Source organism: Antedon mediterranea, chromosome 6 (assembly GCF_964355755.1).
Source record: "Antedon mediterranea chromosome 6, ecAntMedi1.1, whole genome shotgun sequence".
Classification (NCBI taxonomy): Eukaryota; Metazoa; Echinodermata; class Crinoidea; order Comatulida; family Antedonidae; genus Antedon; species Antedon mediterranea.
The window spans coordinates 3,588,740-3,607,963 of NC_092675.1; the positions used below are offsets into that span (position 1 = coordinate 3,588,740).

At 30.2% G+C, this 19,224-nt stretch overlaps 1 protein-coding gene across 2 annotated transcripts in view; it reads left to right on the top strand.

Moving 5' to 3' along the window:
* The window catches only part of LOC140052011 (uncharacterized), a 65,043-nt gene that overhangs the window by 16,034 nt on the left and 29,785 nt on the right, over positions 1-19,224 (top strand). The window contains exons 3-6 of one of the 2 annotated variants that reach the window (XM_072097382.1): positions 515-651; positions 1,191-1,254; positions 1,436-1,538; positions 2,066-2,196. In XM_072097382.1, coding sequence (XP_071953483.1) covers positions 515-651; positions 1,191-1,254; positions 1,436-1,538; positions 2,066-2,196 — 435 coding nt within the window. Of the gene's footprint in view, positions 1-514; positions 652-1,190; positions 1,255-1,435; positions 1,539-2,065; positions 2,197-18,978; positions 19,171-19,224 lie in introns of those variants that run through there. The other variant, XM_072097383.1, reaches the window with a different exon arrangement.

The window sequence follows — 19,224 nt, forward strand, 5'->3', positions numbered from 1 at the left end:
ATGTTGTTTGTCAGAGGGATTATTCCTACGAGCATGGAGCAACTGTCATTGCTGTATTTTAATTGGCCTAAGTATTGCTGCAAATAGTGATATCGAATCAACCTAATATTAGGCCTACATTTTCAAAATATTGATGATTTATAGGCCTACTATAATTTCGAAGATTAGTAGATCAAACCATGGGCCGATTGCAATAAAGGTCTTAACCGCGGTCTTAGACTTAAGCCCAAGATGAAACCCTTAGCAACGATGGTCTTAGATTTAAGACCATTGCAATAAGAAGCCTTAAAATTTCAGCGCCGTGGTCGAAAATGTTAGAAACTCGGACTAGGCATGCGCACACCCCAAAGAACGTCTGGGAAAAGAGACTCTATGTAAACATAAACATAGGATGCACGAAGACGGTAGTTATCGTCAGATGAGCGGCGTTTTTTGTAAGAAATATTTCTTGTTTAAACTACTAAAGTTGGGATAGTAGATCCTAAATAGGTCTATAATTATTTTATATTTCCAGATTCGACGTGAGCGATCAATCACAGGGAGGTCATCATCATTCTGGGGAGAGTGGGGTCAGTGGTCAGGCTGTTCTCGGTCATGTGGGGGAGGTGTAGCGTCGCAAGTCAGGCCGTGCTTGCGACGGAGACGTTCAGGGTAAGTATAGCCTAGGCCTAAACAGAAAAAATGACAAATACAAACAAATGCTAACGTTGATTATTGAAAATGTATTACATTTATCGAAAATGGTTAAACTATATTCAGATTTACATAAATGTACATTTGTGTCATATTTTTTTAATTGAATTTATAATAATTTATTTTTATAAAAGAACATTTTTAGAGGGCGCTATACTTTCAACATGAATAAGCACATACTTCAACTAACATTATTGTAATACTGTATTCTTAGTTTCATGCAACAAAATCATAATATATTCAGTATATAAAAATTAAAAGGGCCCTGCCGTACGCCTCTGCATTACGTTTTTTTATTAAATTCATAAATGAAATTTGTTCTTTCGACTGTTTTTGTTGTTACAATGTTTTTCATAATTCTCAACTTTGTTAATTCTAAGCATATAAAGGTTTTGTATTTTAAATTTTTGTTTTAATCATTAAAAAAAACTATTACTTATAATGCTACCAATCTATAACAAACAAATATTAATATTTCAATATTTGATTTATTATAGGGCAGTAGGAATGGGTCATCATTGTGTTGGCCTTTACAGGCAGTACAAGCAGTGCAATACAAAGGTATCTATATATGTTCAAATAGTATTATACTTTTCTTTTGATTGGTTGATTTTGTATCATGTGCCATGCATTATTTTCTCCAATTTCATCAATTGAAAGTACTATTGCATAGTCATCTTTTAAAAAAATATTTTTGAGAATTGAAATAAGCGAAATAATAACAAATCTTCATTTATTTTAGCTTTGTCCAAATGGAAGCAAGGATTTTAGAACAGAGCAATGCGAATCATACAACAATGTTCCTTTTATGGGTCAACTTTATGAATGGTACGCTTTTGTAAAAGGTAAAGCGATTTGCTGTTTGATTTAACTAAAATGTAACGGTCATGCTGCTTGTCTAGCAATCCCAGGGTTCAAATCCTGTAAGATGTCAGGATTTTTTTCTCCAAAAAAATTAAACCACACCACTCACAACACAATGCTTTGTTCATTGTCATTCTTTTGCCCAATAAAACAATCAACAAAACAGTTTCCATTATAAATAAACACAGTAACCACAATTTAAACAACACAAGTAAACTAGTTTTGCTAAACAACAATAGCGTTACCATAACAACAATAGCGTTACCATAACAACAATAGCGTTACCATAACAACAATAGCGTTACCATAACAACAATAGCGTTACCATAACAACAATAGCGTTACCATAACAACAATAGCGTTACCATAACAACAATAGCGTTACCATAACAACAATAGCGTTACCATAACAACAATAGTGTTACCATAATTTTCCAAAAAGTGTTCATTATGTTATTTAATATTTAAACTATGATCTTTTGTAAATCTTTTGTAAATTATATTTCAGAACCAATGGTTTGTGAGTTACATTGTAGGGCTAAGGGTTACCGTTTCTATGCAAAGCATTCTGATAAAGTTGTCGACGGAACAACATGCAGGCCAGGAGAGACAGATGTGTGTGTAAATGGAATGTGTAAGGTAGGACAATCGCAATCTTTCTATAAAACACAGTTAAAAAAGGTTGCCTAAAGATTTCTTTATTCATGTTATGCATTGTCGAGGCAAGAGCAAGCCATAGCCTAGACCATAGTATTGGTGGTAGGTAAAGACTGGAGGTAAAGACTGGAGGTCCAGTCTACACATATTATGGCTTGTGTGGACTTGAACCCAGTCCATCATTTGGAATTGTAAAGCTTACCCTGGTTTACTGGTCAATCTCAGCTTCTTTGTAGATAGACAAATGAGTGCCATTTGGCGACAACTCAAAGTAACCCTTAAGGAGTTGTATGTGTCCAGCATATATTACAATGTGCTTTGAGACACAGTTATCAATGTAGAAAAGCTCATCATAAATATGAATCCACTATACATATACAATCTCCACATTCGAAATAAATTATGTTGACACATATGGAACTTCAGTCAATTACTTTACAACAAATTTTATTTACAATTTAGTAGTTTAACAGATCAGTGACTAATATAACTAAGGTAATTGAACTTTTATGTGTTTTAAACATTTCTCGCCAACTTTTTATTCAAATTGAAACCTTTTTGGATTTTTATTGTCATAAATGTCTCAGTTGCAAAGATTTGGAGACCTAGATTTTAAAAACAAAGAATTATAAACTTCAGAAATAAAAGTTTAAAAAAAAACATATTACACTGTTAATGTAATGGATTTATTTTAAAGTGGATATTATCATAGAGATATTATAGACTATATACACTATAATATCTCTATGATATTATGCAGCAGTGCTGCTGACTCACAGGCTTTATCAGGTGTTTTTTGTTACCAAAGTATAGTGATTTGTATACTGCCCTCTATAGTTATGTAAAAGTTTGTGAATACCTGAGTGACTTGCTATTACTCATCACCTAAAATAGAACGGAGGGAGTTGATTGCACTTCCTGTAAGCTCAAGTTATATCACTTTGACATTTCAAGGTTTAAATAGTTGTAAATATAATACCCTTAAAGATAATATAAATCTTATATTTAACCTCTAAGCAGTCAATATCTCTTAAATATAATACCATTAATGATAATATATACCAAACTCAAATAAAGTGAGGAAATAGCTTGCCTAATCTTTGTCACATTTATGAATGTGCCCTAAGCTGTATCTACACTATCAAACTAGATGATGTGCCCATATAATGGTAGTTGTATGACATCATCATGTCCATATATGGGCAGAGCTTTAGTCTGTATTATTTTAGTAATTCTTATTATCCAACTCATAAACAGTCATTATAAAATTGTAATTGTACCCATTGATGACTTTATAGTCAGAAAAGCAGATAATAGAAAAGCCTTATACTAGCCTAGAGAATCTATGGTTTTGACACCTCCCAAACAACATTTTTACTGCCCTTTTCTTTTCTTGCCATCCCTCTTTCATGTTTGATGTTCTGTCATAATTATTTTTTATTGATTCTTTTAAATGAAAATGCCTACAACTATCATACATCCCCTGATGATCATCATCTTTAGAAAATGTCCCTTAATCCTGTATAAAAAATGTTTAGGTTAATAGCATTGGTTTGGCATATGTTGGATTTATTATGTCATCAACATCTTTAGTTTGGCTAAAGCTCTGCTACACTATCAAACTTTATGTGGCCAAAAATGTGATGTGCCCATATATGGACATGATGATGTCATATCACTACCATATTTGGGTACATCAAACTGTCTTTTTTTCAAACTAGTTTGATAGTGTAGACATAGCTTAAGAGATTAAAAATAAGAAAACTAACCTCAAAATACCATGCAATGTATCAAAAGATTAAGATCTTTATATTGTAGTCGGCTGATTAAGGAAAGAACCAGTAATATTTATTGAGTTCAATGTCTGAGTTACCTCAATGAATCATCTTTTTTTAATTGCCTCAATCATTTCTTATTACCAGTGTGCTGTGTGATCCAATTTAAAAGTTTATTTATTAGATTTTGTTGTATATCTTCTATGGAGAACTTGTTTTATTATTATCGCTATAATTATAATAACTTTTATTTTTAGTACCGATATAATTAATTAATTTGTTGATATTATTAATGTGACCATGTGATCATGTTCCTTCAGTCTACTACTTTATTTTGAGAACAATTATAATTAATGTAATTTTATTGTTCATTTATATATTTACATAAGTCAACAGGCAAAGAATACGTTTAATATTTATTAACCATCAAATGTAACCTGCTTTTCTCCAAATTTGTTTAGCCTCAACTTTCCTAAGAGTCCATGTTTTTGATCTGCACCATTCTCCTCCCACATTTATTGTTGCATTATTTAAAGTTCACATACACACCCTCCTGTTACCTTACATCCACATTCCTTACCTTCCTCATACCCCTATTTTAATTGCTGCAAACATTTAATGTTAAAAGGTATTTTTTTTATATACACATGTGTAAAACACCATGTACAATTAGACCTATCAATCACTAGGAAAAATGGGTTATAATTGATTGTACTCCGTCATTCAAAATTAGAACAGCAATCATTGGATATCTTCCATATTTTATGACTTATTACAATTTGATTGACAGCTGTATTTATGATTGACAGAAAGAAGATGTCACATGGTCAAAGCTGACAATGCATTTGTATTTTTCCACCTGTTAACGATGCGGTGACAGTCTGATTAATTCAAATTATTTGGGAATTGAGTTGGAATTACGAATATTGGATGGCATATGAGTCACAACAATCGGTGTCCATCTGGGATGAACTATAAAAAAGTAAAGTTATAATTTAACTACAATAGGAAACGACTTCATCCGAATGGTTAAATTTTTTTTTTTAAGTGTTCCCCTGAAATCGCACACCTTCCTCTCTTCTTGTACATTCTCTTCCTTTTAGATTACTTCCACTTTTTCATCCTTTCTCAGCTGTCGTTATCATATTAAGTTTTAATTCATTTTACTTTGAATTTGAAAACTTGGATGGCTCGAGAAGTTATGAAACTCTAATGACGGAATCCCTTTAAATTCTTTTTGTTGTTGAATAGGTCAAAATGTTTTTGGTCTCTCTCTCTGTTTCATTTCCCTTATTTATTTTATTTTATTTATTTTATTCAGTTGTCAACCAACAGCGATGAAACCGTGGTCTGCATATAGATATCTCACTGCATCTCATTTAGTGACAGGTCTTTTTTACCCCCTGCAATTCAATTTGCAATCAATATTATTTTTTGTAACAATTTCCGTTTACCCATGTTCTGCTTCCAGGATGTAAAATGATTCTTTTCTTGGAAGCCTACTTTCAGTTCACTGTCGCCTGTATGTAGTCTGGGTCTATAAAGCGATCATGTCCGAGGGGCAGTCATTCCAGAAGCGTGCTTAAATTGTGCCTCAGCTGTTTGTGTTTGTTGAAAGTAAATTTGAACATTAAAGTAAATGATCTATATCTTGATTTAATGTTTGATGTTTATTTTTCATGCATATTATTTATGTTATCTAATTTAATAAAATAAAAGAGTATTATTGAGATACCTTCAGGAGGCAACAAAGTATCTCCATAATATGGGTGTCTGCTGAATAGATGTTGATCGCAGTGTTAAAACATCGCAGTGGTTAAAACATCGCAGTGTTAAAACATAATAAATTGCTACACATTTATTTCATGGTAAAGTAATGTCCAACAGAAGTGTCTTACTATATGTGTTTTTATAAAATATGAACTAACCCTTAAATTGGACAGTGTGCATATTTTAACATTTTTGACATAGAAATTAATAGCTGAGGTATATCATGTACTGTTTTTTCTTAATGCTTAACTTGCTAATTGACAGCACTAGGACATTAAAAATTAAATAAATGAGTACCTCTTTAAATTTATATTGGAGACTGTTATTTTATGTTGGTCTAGACCTACCACTAACTTATGCTTTAAGGCCTGACCACCTGTCTTGCACAGACTCACCAGCCTGGAGTTCTGATCTAATAAATTAAGGTTAAAATCACATCCTAGTAATTATAAGTTGCACTTGACAGAGGGCGTGCTTATGTTTCAATGTTCTGTGTACATTAAAAGTTTTAAAAAAATATAAAATGGAAGTGTGGGATATGTATGATTTGACATATTTTTCCTAAAACTGATTTCACACTCCTCTGGGACAACTACTATTCAGAAGACATCCGTAAATAAAAAGTATCCTCTAATGTAGGGCCAGATTTGCTGATGATAGAGACCAACACTTTTTAGCTCACCTATGACTGATGTTGATCTAAATTCAATTCAGGCATTAATTTATTTAATTGTTTTCTATATACTGTCAATTATATTCATTCTTCTTATGGGAAGTAAATTATTATCAAATAGAAATCTGTAAAATGTCCAGTATGAGAAGTACAATACGGAAGATAGCTTGCTGATATTTCTCCTGCCCAGCATTTTAAATGTTGGTATGTCGTATTGTATATTATTGTATTGATATTATGTTGTGTGATTAGAAACAGTAGGAAGATCAAACGGTCTCTTGAATGTGAGTGTCCGTTACGGAAGGCGTCCACTTACAAAAGCTGTCTACATCAGCAGTTCAACCATATTAACTGTAACTCAGTAAGTCTAACATGTACATTGCGGGTGACGTTATAACATCTGATTCCTTTTTTCAAACTCAAAAACATGTTAACAAATCACAATCAATTTAAAGAAAAATGATAGCAAATGGGTTTCTAATTTCATAAATGTGAAATGTAGTACATTGTATCCAGTAAGTAGCGTCAACGATGATGGTTCAGGAAGGCTGTGTTTCAATGATAAGACTTCTGCTAAATCTAATTTAATATGAATTTGATTGATAAATATCTAATTTTTAACTAATTATATTATAGTAATTTATTAACTATATTGTTTTACAAATTACTCCATTTATATAAAATTAGTTTAATAAGAAAAAAGCAAAATAAAAAGGTTATCACTTTCCATCCAAAGAAATTCCACACTCTTCCTTTGTCAAGCCTAATTCAATTTAATAATTGTTGAACAAGCCATACTAATTTAGTTAAACATGTATATTATATGTCATGATAATGGAAAAACACATAGGAGTGCAGTATTCACCAAGCTCGTTGGGAAACTACACTAATTCTCTATAGTATTTATTGCATTTTTCGTTTTCTTTGTTCTTTAATGTTTTCACGACAGAGAGCGTACATATTGACAGGTGTATTATTTGAAGACTTGTTGACACTGTTGTAAAATTAATTTAATTCAAAACAAAGAAAATATATTCATCTCACAAAAGCATTACTTATAGACAAAATGTAATTACAAAAAAAAATATTAATACAATATATTATATATTGTTTGAAGGTTTGGATGGAAAAATCAAATGTTTAAATAAAGTTTGCGGTACACCACGTATATATAGTCCTGAAAAGAACTGTTGAGTTTCTCAACGTTTCGATCAATATACTATAACTGAGGATGATCAGTATCAACACTGTTGGAAACTCAACAGTTCTTTTCAAAACTAAATCTATGTGGTGTACTGCAAACTTTGTATCAATAATATATAATTTCCATGCTATAATGACATAATTTACAGAGAAATACTGGTCAAAATGTTATGATTAGTTTAAATTATTTTTTAGGAGGTTCTATTCCCCCAGCCTGTATAGAGTAATCCCTTCTAGAAACTTGCCTGCTGGGTATGTATAGCCAAAAAATATCATCATCTGCTGGGTATTGGTCAATAGTCTGAATTGAAAGAGGTATAGGGTCAATAGGAGGAAGTTTAGTTCTGTTGAAAAACTATGAATATGGAGTGATGATAGAAAGACAACCTCATTATAACTTTGTTGTAGGTTTCAGTTATATACTTCCTTGTGTTACTGTGACACACAAATATTTGTAATATTCCTTGTTTAAACAGAAAGTATATTTTCAAACCTTATTTCACATTTGAGTACAAAACTTCGGTTGATTTGAATTTGAACAAACATGTATGAGTATAAGAAGAAAAATGTAGGTAGCTAATTATTTAAAATGTCTGTAGGTCCCTAGTAGTAGTACGTGATGAAAGTAGTTGATCTACTCTGAAACCCCTAATAAGCCTCTTTATATTAAACCTACTAGTAATACCAGAGTCCCTCTCTATTCCACACATATGTTAAAACATGTACTCGATGCTATATATGTTGATATTTGTATTTCTTCATTGATTAAAAAATGGTAATTTCATATTTTGTTATTAATTACTTTATTGATGATTGTCCAAACTAGTTTTGTACAAAAACAAACCAGCTGGTAAGCTTAGTGCTGAAACATCTCATGCCTTCAATAAAGGGGAAACAGGAAGGGGGTAAAGAACGTGTTATACTTATTGACCTGGAAAACTAAATATCTCCTATCGACGAAACAAATTTGATTAATATTCCACCAAGCAAATGTCATTTGTAATCATAGCAATAAGTTTATTTCGTGCCTAGATTGATTTTCTACAGAATTATATTGAATTTCACAATGTGGTTATACATTTCTAATGTTCTAGATCTCGGCTGGGCAACTATAGGCCTACATAGGCATAGATAAATTAAAGCACAATGATAATCATTGTTATAATATCAATAATAATTAAAATGTTTCGGGGTTATGTCCTTAAAACCCTTGGATAGCCCCCAAGCAAGCCCGAACCCCACCTCTTATGATACACTGTATTTTCCAATCTTATATTGTGTGAACTTATTATGAAGTTTAAAAACCTGCACCAGGATTTTAGTGTAATTACACATCATGTACGTGAATGAACAAATTTAATCCCAGCTTACCCGGTCAAAACCGAAAATACTAACAAGATCTATAGTGACATATAGTCAAGTAGCTATTAATAAAGAGATTTTTTTATGTTCCTGTTCTTTGTTAAGAATACTCTAAAGGTTAGATACAATCAAGTAAAACACCGCACTTTCCATTTCGAGTAATTCATCAGCGATGTACTTTGCTGTGTCTTGTGGTGCAATTCTTGTATGGTGTTTTTTTTTTCCTTGATGAGAGAAAGAAAATCAGTTATGTCTTACTTTGATACATTATCTTTTCTTACATCATTATTCGGTAATTGCTTCCTGTTCTAATGTAACGCCTAAACAGAAAAGAATGCCATTAAATTTTCACCTTTAGGAAATTGGTTAGATTTAACACAGCTGGCACTCAATTCATACTTTACATTGTAAGAGTGCGAGTCAAAATTAATTAATTTCATCAACTATTAAAAATAACTAAAATGAGTTTTGTGGTAGTAGCATCACTTAATGCTAAAATGATCTACAGTTTCATCAAGATTAATGATGAGGCATTTAAAAAAAAACTTTTAGCTATACTCTTCTCGTTCTGCTCTTCTCGATGTATTTCTTTGATGTCATCAACCGATGATTACCTCTCTTCCTCTTCATTCTTTTAACACTATACGTCACAGATTGTCTGACCTTTGACCTACGTGCTTCCATTCATTCTCTATTGAACTGTAGAATACAAAACAATTAACATAACTACAAAAATGCACAACTTTTGAAATATGCAATTTGTCCAACTTTGCTTCATGGCAATTATTAACAAACATGACTATTTTAAATTAGGCCCTTAACTTTATTTGATTCGAAATATTTGTATGTAGTGAGTCAAATGTCCTAATTTGGCCTGAAACAAACATAATCATAATTAGTAGCTTTGGGGTTTCATTCATAAAGACTACATTGGTCAACTACTAACTATCTATCTATCAACTATTTCCACTTCACTTTCTCCACTTTTCTTCAAATCCACATTTTGAAAGCCTCACATGAACTTTCTTAAAAAGATTGTTTCAGATCCGTACATGATCAGACTCCACTTCTTGACCAGTTGGTTCATTCAATCTTATAATCCACCAGAGTACTCTCTCAGGTTCATCCATATGTTCAGCTATTTTTTATGTTGCTTTTGTTATAATTTTAGACAAATCTTTAAAATAACTTACTAAAAAAGCATATTTCCTTCTCATTGGTTCCATTTGTTTTAAATTTACTTTCATTTATTCAACACTTTTTCCCAAAACAATTGAATTCTGTTCTTTGTTATGATGGCACACCCTTCGGGATACATTCAGTCTACAGGGCTTACGTCAGGTGTTGTTAGTAGAATGAACTAAATAAAAATGACACTTCAACACATCTTTCTTATAAATTTAAATTGTTCTTGTCATATAAAGTTAGTGCGGAACAATTGAAAATTTTACGATACTAATCTTTTCAGTGTAATTCCATTCTAATCATTACATCAAAGTCCCAAGAGTTGAAAATAAATGATCTGTTTTATATCAAGAAGTGTAGGCATATCAAACTATCCTAATATATAACTACTTTTAATTACATATCTTCAATAACCTATATTTCCATCTGCAGGATACTGTATATATATTTTGATATGATTTGCACACTTCTAACAAAAATGAAAAAATAGAAAAATCTAAGAAAAATAGACCTATTATTGTTCAAAAGACGTTTTCAAAAACGTGATTTTTATATTGTAAAGAGTTTTTAAAGTTAGTTAAGTATAATAGCTATTTATATTTTATCCTTTCAAAGGTGGTATCAGCTGGCCTGCGGGTTCAGCTGGAATGGTTAAATATAGTTGAAATAAAATAACTAAATAAAATTAAAGTGTAAAATAATTTGTTTAAATGTTAGAAGATGATTTTGAATTATGATAGTATGTTATCTAGGTCATTAAAATAGATACAGCATTTATGTTTATATAATGTAATACAAATAAATTAGAAATTAGAATCAGATACCAATACTACCAATTAGCTTTATAATTATTTCAGCTGGTTATGAAAACGTGTGTTAATTGAAAATTCACATTCCAACTTTCTTCGTTTAGTTTTCTGGGAAAAATTACTATATTTTTGTTACTTCTTACAGTACCCTCCAGGCGCATTATGTCGGCCTCTTGTTAACAGGGTAATAGGAAATTAACCAAAGTTGCCGTTTGTTTTGTCTGGAATTAGAAATAACAAGTGACAATCAAGAGTATGAAAGGCCACATAGGACAAAATGCTTTCAAAAATTTTATACAAAGACATGTTTAAACAAAAACAATATTCTTTTCTAACTATGCTTTGTTTCAGAAATGATTGTTGGTAAATTTATTTTTCGATAATAGTAGAAAATAATTTAAATATTGAATACCCTTTATCCAAATAATTTTCAACATGGCACTCTTTATTAATTCATAAAACTTTGTGAATGGTTGTAATTTTGAATTCATTGTAATAGGCCCAATCTTAGTAAGCCCAAAAATTAATATACTCTATTTCAAATAAATTTGAAAAAAATTATGAAATTGATCTTAATGTAGGTTTATAATATCTCTTACATATTTAAACAAAAAGTTACTGTCATATTTGTTATATTTTCTTGTTTATCCTCAACGTGACTTACAGAAGTTATTAGACGATGAAACCTGGCAGGTTCCATAGCCCTAAGCAACCAAGAACCAGCATGCACAGCATATGTCCACATCCATTTATTTATTCATTTATTCCAATATAAACTTTCATAATGATATTTTGAAATTTGTGCTTTAGGCTACTTTCTGTCTATTAGCGGTAACCCACCTTCTATGAATTCAATTTTCTTTTGTAAGTATTTTTTATTATATCAATTTGGTTTTAATAAGTAAATTAGATTAAAAATGCCTTTGATGTTGATATTTTTAGCGTGATATAACTGCTATAATTAGTACAGGACTAAAACTTGTATCCAGTTTGGATACATACTCTACTCTACCTTATACTGTACAATCTGCCTTTATCTGTTGATTCTATTTTTATGGGGACAAGATACGGTATATTAAAACAATATTTATTTATTATTTAACTGTTATTATTTTTTATGAGAAATACAATTTACAATTCTTATCAAGTTAATTTGTGAATTCTACTACATGTCATTAACTTTAATATAGCTATTGGTATCATTCATTACATGCTTCGTTTACAATTCCATTCATACACAGCTTTTATTTATTAAGCTCATTGCATTCCATTAATTAAAATAAATAACGTATCAATCTTATAGGAAGAGGAATTAATTTGTGTATAATTAAGATGAGTGTAGCTGTCAAGTAGTATGGCATTCTTACTTAACAAGCTATAAATTGTTTGTGTCTACTTGACCGTATTGTACTTATGATTGTTTGAATAATGATTAATAACTATCAAACGATTGTTGTGTTCTTTTTCTTTTTTTTTTATTTATTCAAGATCCAACAGTGTATAAAGAAAAACACCAATACAGGATCGCCATAAAATATACATTTGATTTACATAAAAAGAACAAGGAAAACAAACAGGTTTATATATTATTAAAAATGACATTAAAGACAGAAGTATTACAACTAAAAATATTGATATAAGGAAACATTTGAGCTAAATTATTAATGAATGAGCAACCCGACAAAAAAATACCGTTTTTACATGCATTGGCATGAGAGAACTATACTTTTAACAAATTATTAATACGAAGTTTACGCACAGGACACGAATATGAAATTAAGAGACAAATTTACAGGTTAAAATAAGATATAAAATTAGAGAACAATAAATCGGTGGCCTACTATTTAATAGAATATAGAAAAATACCAGATTGACAAAATGTCAATGTATTGGTTGGAATTTAGGTCACAGGTTGATGTCATTGTTAATAGGGTATTCAGTTGCATGGCTACAGCTTGAGGTCACACACACACAGGCAGCACATTAAAGTAAAAAATTGACCATTTTGAAGTGCCATTTTTTAATTATTAGATTAATATTTTTTGGGCAAATAATACATTTTTGGAAAGGTACACATGTCTACTTTCAAGTGCTGTAGACAATTCGCGGAAATATCAATTATTCAATGAAATACAACAAGATTACTAACACCCTATCCAGCTGGTCACCTCATGAACATGATGAGGGAAATTCCTGCTTGCAGTTTATGACCGCCCATTTTTGGAGATCTAAAAATATGATGCTTTTTGATTGGAGTTTCCGTGACAACCTGAGGTGATTGACAATTAAATTGGTTTCCTAAGTGAAAGGCATGGGCTTTAGCTTGTAAACAAAGCATGTCCCAGGTTTATACGATGTCTAGAACAGAATTGGTGGACTTTCAAAAATAATCTTCGTTTTTTCGGTAGGTTGATGGAATATTTTAAATCAAAGACACATATAATATGAAAATATAATGTTTAAAGTAGCTATTGTTAAAATCTTAGAGTAATTGGTTGAGAATTGATGAACGGAAAAAGAAAAGAGTAGGCACATGTTTTTCCTTTCTCAAGCCACAGTCCACTTGTTCCATTGTCTCAGGCTGAGGCTAGCCTGTGCCTGCCTGCACAGGACTGCCAGTAGAATTGTTACTTAACGGAGGTTAAGTCTTATATAAATTATAGTTTAACCAACATTGATTATAATTATGATTAATATATTTCCTATTCCTAACGTTCCGAAGAAATAATAATAGGTACTTTATTATTTTTAAGTGTTTTAAAACATATTAGTTTGAAATGCTTAACATCCCTATTAATGTAAATGGAATCGTCCGTACAATGAAAGTTAAATACATTATGGACAGGTCCACTTATTTTTAAGGGGTATTATTTGGTTATATTAATTGAGGATTATGTTTTTTTTATAAAAAATGAAAGGAATACATCATATTTTGTAGGTTTTTAGTTTTAATTGATTAATTTAAAAACTGCTATAAAAATCGATGTGTTTTTTCCAGTTAATATTTATTTTTTTTAAATAATACCGATTATTTTCATATAAAAATAAAAGTGAACTTATTGTAATTAATATTTATCAACAGGTATTTAATCTCTACTACAGTCATGGAAGAAGATATTCCTGGTGATTTTCTTAAAGCTGTTGGTATTTCAGCTTTAAATCTACATAAACTTACTGCTTGCTGATAAACTTATCAACATTACAATTACGAATGGCTATCTTTGATTTTATGTATTTTTGCGATTAAACGTCATATTTTCATTTTATTACACGTTTCCATGGTAACAAAAACATTTTTAATAGAATTTTTATTAAAAATTGTGTATTTATATTATACAATTAACTGGTAAAAAAATAGGCATAATGTGAGTAATAATTAAAGAGCTATGTTAGATTTTATGTATTTTTGCGATTAAATGTCATATTTTTATTTTATTACACGTTTCCATGGCAACAAAAACATATTTTTAATAGAATTTTTATTAAAAATTGTGTAATTATATTATACAATTAACTGGTAAAAAAATAGGCATAATGCGAGTAATAATTAAAGAGCTATGCTAGATTTTATGTATTTTATTACATTCAAATATTACATAGTTTCATTATGTATTAATAATAAAACAATAATTTATGATTTTTTTGGCAACATTTTTATTGAACATTATGTATTTACATTATATTAATAACTGTTGAAAAAATTAGGCCGGTACACTTTATGGTTAAAAAGATATACCCAATTATGTACAAAATATCAATGATTTTGTTGACTGTTTTGGACCACTTTTAGCTTTTAATAAAATAATAGAAAACATAGAAACCAATGTCTTCGACTTCCTATCTATTTTTTCGTATTGTTTTTTAATGTAACTTTTGAACGCCTTGTCCGATTTAAAAAATTTAAAAAGCATTGTCATTGTCTTTCAATTCTGCTTCATATGGTATCATTTCCAAGTTCATAGGGTGTCAATCAATTTTTCACCTGAAATCCCTATTGTTAATTAATTTCCTTCGGAGTATGGACATCTACTTCTGTGCCCTGTATGCCCACATGGTGTTTGTTTGCTTATCAATATTTTGTGAGAATTCAAAATTAAAACAATGTATAAAGATAAAATCTTTTAATATTTTTATGATTCCCAAAGAAACAAAATGATGTAATTAGATCTATTATAACCTTTCCCAAATGATTTTATTTTGCTGATTCATAAAGAAAATTCAGGTCAGCTATCAAGGAGTCCTAATAGCTCTAACAAACATATATCACGTCACTATGTTGTACAATCATAATAAGATATAAGGGCACAAATAAGGCAAAAAATGTATTACCCAGATTTTCAATTTTCTTATATTAGATATATAAATTTTGCATTCAAAAAATGTTGTCAGTTTCAATTTGTACATATTTTGTTCTTTACTTGGTGATTTTGGCCCGATTCTACAGTATGTATGTTATAATGATAATCAGAGCAATAAAGGTGTGATCAAATTCCTATCTGTTACTCCATAAGTTAAAACTTGATAGGCAGCAGTTGATATTTTCCGTTTACAAATGAAATCTATCAATATGTTATTTTATGTAATTAGCATACTGTACACTTCCTTGATTAGTCAATACAGTTATATTAGGTTGGTTTCTTATGTGTTGGTCAACAAGTGGACATAGCATTGACCATTGCCCATCTTTACAGTTGATTTAATCAATTAAAGAAGGGAAACTTGATAAGAAAATTTAAATAGGAATAGATATATTTCCTTCCAGATGTTTCAACAAGATGTTCAAATATCCATTTTTAATCATGTGCAAACGCAACTCTACAGCTCACTACTGTATGTTGGTCGGTTGGTAAAAACTACGGTAACTCAAATTTGAGCACGCGACTTCAGCCATGTATATGGCCTTGTTATTTTATCCTTTTGCATACACAAAACTTGTTGAGTTACTGACTTTTAATGTACCGGTAGCTGTAAAAATAAGAAGTTATGATTCTGTATGTTACCAACTCTAAAAATGATAATTAGCATTGCACTTACTACATTGTCACATGGTCTAGAACCTACTTTCCAAACACCTTTTTTCTATTCATAATCATTTTTGTTTATTCATTGGCAGATCACCCTTTTTTGCATTCTGCGAATTAAAGCTATTTTTCTTCTAATTAATTCATTATTTCCACAGTTGTTGTTTTCACTATATATCCGTATTGTAAATTCTTAAATGAAAGAAAGTTTGTAAAAAGGGTTTTTATTATTTTTTTTTATTGAATTAACTAATTAATGAATAGGTTTTATAAAGGAAGCACTTGAGCTGTGATACTCAATGTTTTTCAGTTAAAATTGACAACAATAACAACACAGCATGATTTTAATATGAAAAGTTATTAATAGATTAATTTTGTTTGCTAGTTTTATCATGTTTTATTAATTATTTCTTCAACATTTGTTATGCTACTCTATGTTAAATTTTGTGAGGTATGGGGTGGATGAGGTAGATCTTACCATGGAGAAATAAGATATTATTATTATTTCTTCATGTTCTTACTAAATAAATGTGTTTGTTATTTTCTACTTATTCTGTTATATAAATAGATAAGAAGATATATTAATCACCTCATAACTTTTCGCAGCCCTTCACAGGTTCCGCCGGTCTTATTTATAATTTATCACAGACTCTGTACATAGAAAAGAATATAGAGAAATAAATGTTTCTTAAAGGAAAACAAAAGTTAAAAATAAAAAGTTAGTTTAAAAAAATAAATGTATTCAATTATAATTATTTTTGTTTACAATTTTGAATGCATTAATATTGAGTGTATTTGTTTTGTGTGTATGTGAAAGAATTCTGAAAATGTTTTTATTTCTATATACATTTAATGTAGAAGTGCACGTTTTTAAGTTGGCCTAGATTCAATACTGTCGAACAAACTTGTTTAATCTTTGTAAACATTTTCATTCAAGAAATTTATAGTATTATTATAAATAGACTATAAAACAGAACATGCTGAAATGTACATACATAAGCTTCCAGGTCCCTTGGTCCTCCTTATTGTTTACCTCCGTGATTAAATGGAAGAATTGATCCATTGGGAGTTGGAACCTAGGGATATGGGACAGACGAATTATCAACTGGAAAGTATGATTGGGGAAAGAGGAGGGTGGGGAAAATGAAACGGAGACAAATTTAATAAAACCCTGTTATTAAATAATTAAAGTATTAACATACTTGAGTCTACTACTTCCTGTAAATAAACAACAAAAACATTGTTGTTTATAAAGTTTAAATTGTGATGAAAATTTACAAAAATATAATAGTATCTAGACATAATAACCATGAGTGCATTCAATTTATTTTGAGAATTAAGTTTTATGTGGATTTTATATTAAGATGTATTAGTTTTTAGTAGAGATTTGTATCTTACTTTTAAATTTGTCACGCCAAACACAGACTACTTTTTACACACCTGGAAATATCATAAAAGATCTTACTTAAAATATCTTAAACTAATTAGATAGTTATTTAGGATATCTTAGCCAAGGATTAAATTAAATTTTTACTAGTGAAATTTTTATTTTGGATCCGATCTTCTTTTGAATTGTGAAAATGCTTTATTCTTTTATTATGTTCAACAATTTCTTGTTAATTCTGGAAGATTTGATTGATGTTTCTGTTAGTTTTTTTGTTTTGAAATGTCATATTTGTTATCTGAGGCGCCTTGAAACTAAGATGGTTCCACCTTGTGAGGTGCTTCTGTGTAATATATTGAATAAAAAAATCAAAATAAGATATCTTTATTTCCGAATAAATAACTGTTTGGCACGCCATACACAAACATGTACTGTTAGGCATACACACCTGGAAATATCCTTCCTACTGAGTATAATGAGATGGGGAGACAGGATGACATAATGCTAAAGTATTAAAACAGTCAAGTCCTTGTAGAATTAGCAGAGGTTTAAGAACTAACAGCAACCTATATCTGGCTTCTTTACAGAAACAAAGCTTGCCAAATATCTCCTATGACTCTCTGTGAGAACTAGAACAATACAATTATTTATGACTTTAGACTAATTACTTTGGTAATGAACTTCAAATGTAATTATAAAGAGGTCTGTTTAAGTTTTCACATTGATTGAGTCATATAAAGTATAGATAAAGATAGAATGTAGGTTGTACAAAGAGTTTGACCATGGGGTAACCAATCTTTGTGATCCTAAGGATCATCCTAAGGACAGCAGGATTAATATATTTATTAATTTATCCATTAAAACACAGTAATAAAATTATTTTTAATTTAGTAAGAATTTGTCAAATTTGATCAGCGCAACCTGTTTCACATCTCTGCCTTAGTTACAAAATTATTTTTGTTCACTAAAGCTACAAAAATTGTGTAAAAAACAACGCTATAGTTAATGTTCAGACGGCCTTATGTCTGATGTAAACATGAAGTAGTGCGCCTACACGACTCTAGTTCGCTAGCGTGTAACTTTACATTCCTTGTGTACGCGGAAGTCTTCTCGGGAATAAATTGTCTGTATAGGAAGGTTGATGTAACCAGGGCTTACAAAAAACAAACTGCTACTTCAAGGTTTAGTTCCAACTCATCTGAATATCTCTATTCATTTTTCATCTCTATTTTTTCATGAGGGTAGACCAGCTCCTGTAGCCCTATATAATACATATAAAAACATAAACAGTTTTCAATTGTGTTTAAAATAATAATAGTACAACTGAAATGAACTAAACTTATTTTGCATACCATATAAAACATCCCTATTTTGAAAATGTATTAGTCCACATCTTTGTGTATCAAGTTTAAGTGCAAAATCTATTCACTTCTGAAGCTTTGAAACTCTTACATAATAGTATCCAATTTGCTAATGTCATATTGACCAATCAGAAACAAAGTGGGTGTGGCCAAGTATACAGGTACAGACAAACTTCTTTAGACATGATCAACCCTAAATGTAAAGTGAAATATCTGTCTGAATAGTTGTTACACAGAAGTCTATTGTAGAATGTGAGAAGATTTGTTTAACTTTTGGAGAAAAGTTATTCTAATTGTGAATTTCTTTTTGTGTGGTTATATATATACGCTTGTCAGATAGGGTACTAAATATGAAGATATTTTACACATTGTTTCTTGCTTTGTTCGTGGTGGCTGCAGAAATCAATGCTCAGGTAGGTTCAGTATCTTTGTCAGGTGTTCTGTTTTGATTTCAAATGCTTCTTAAT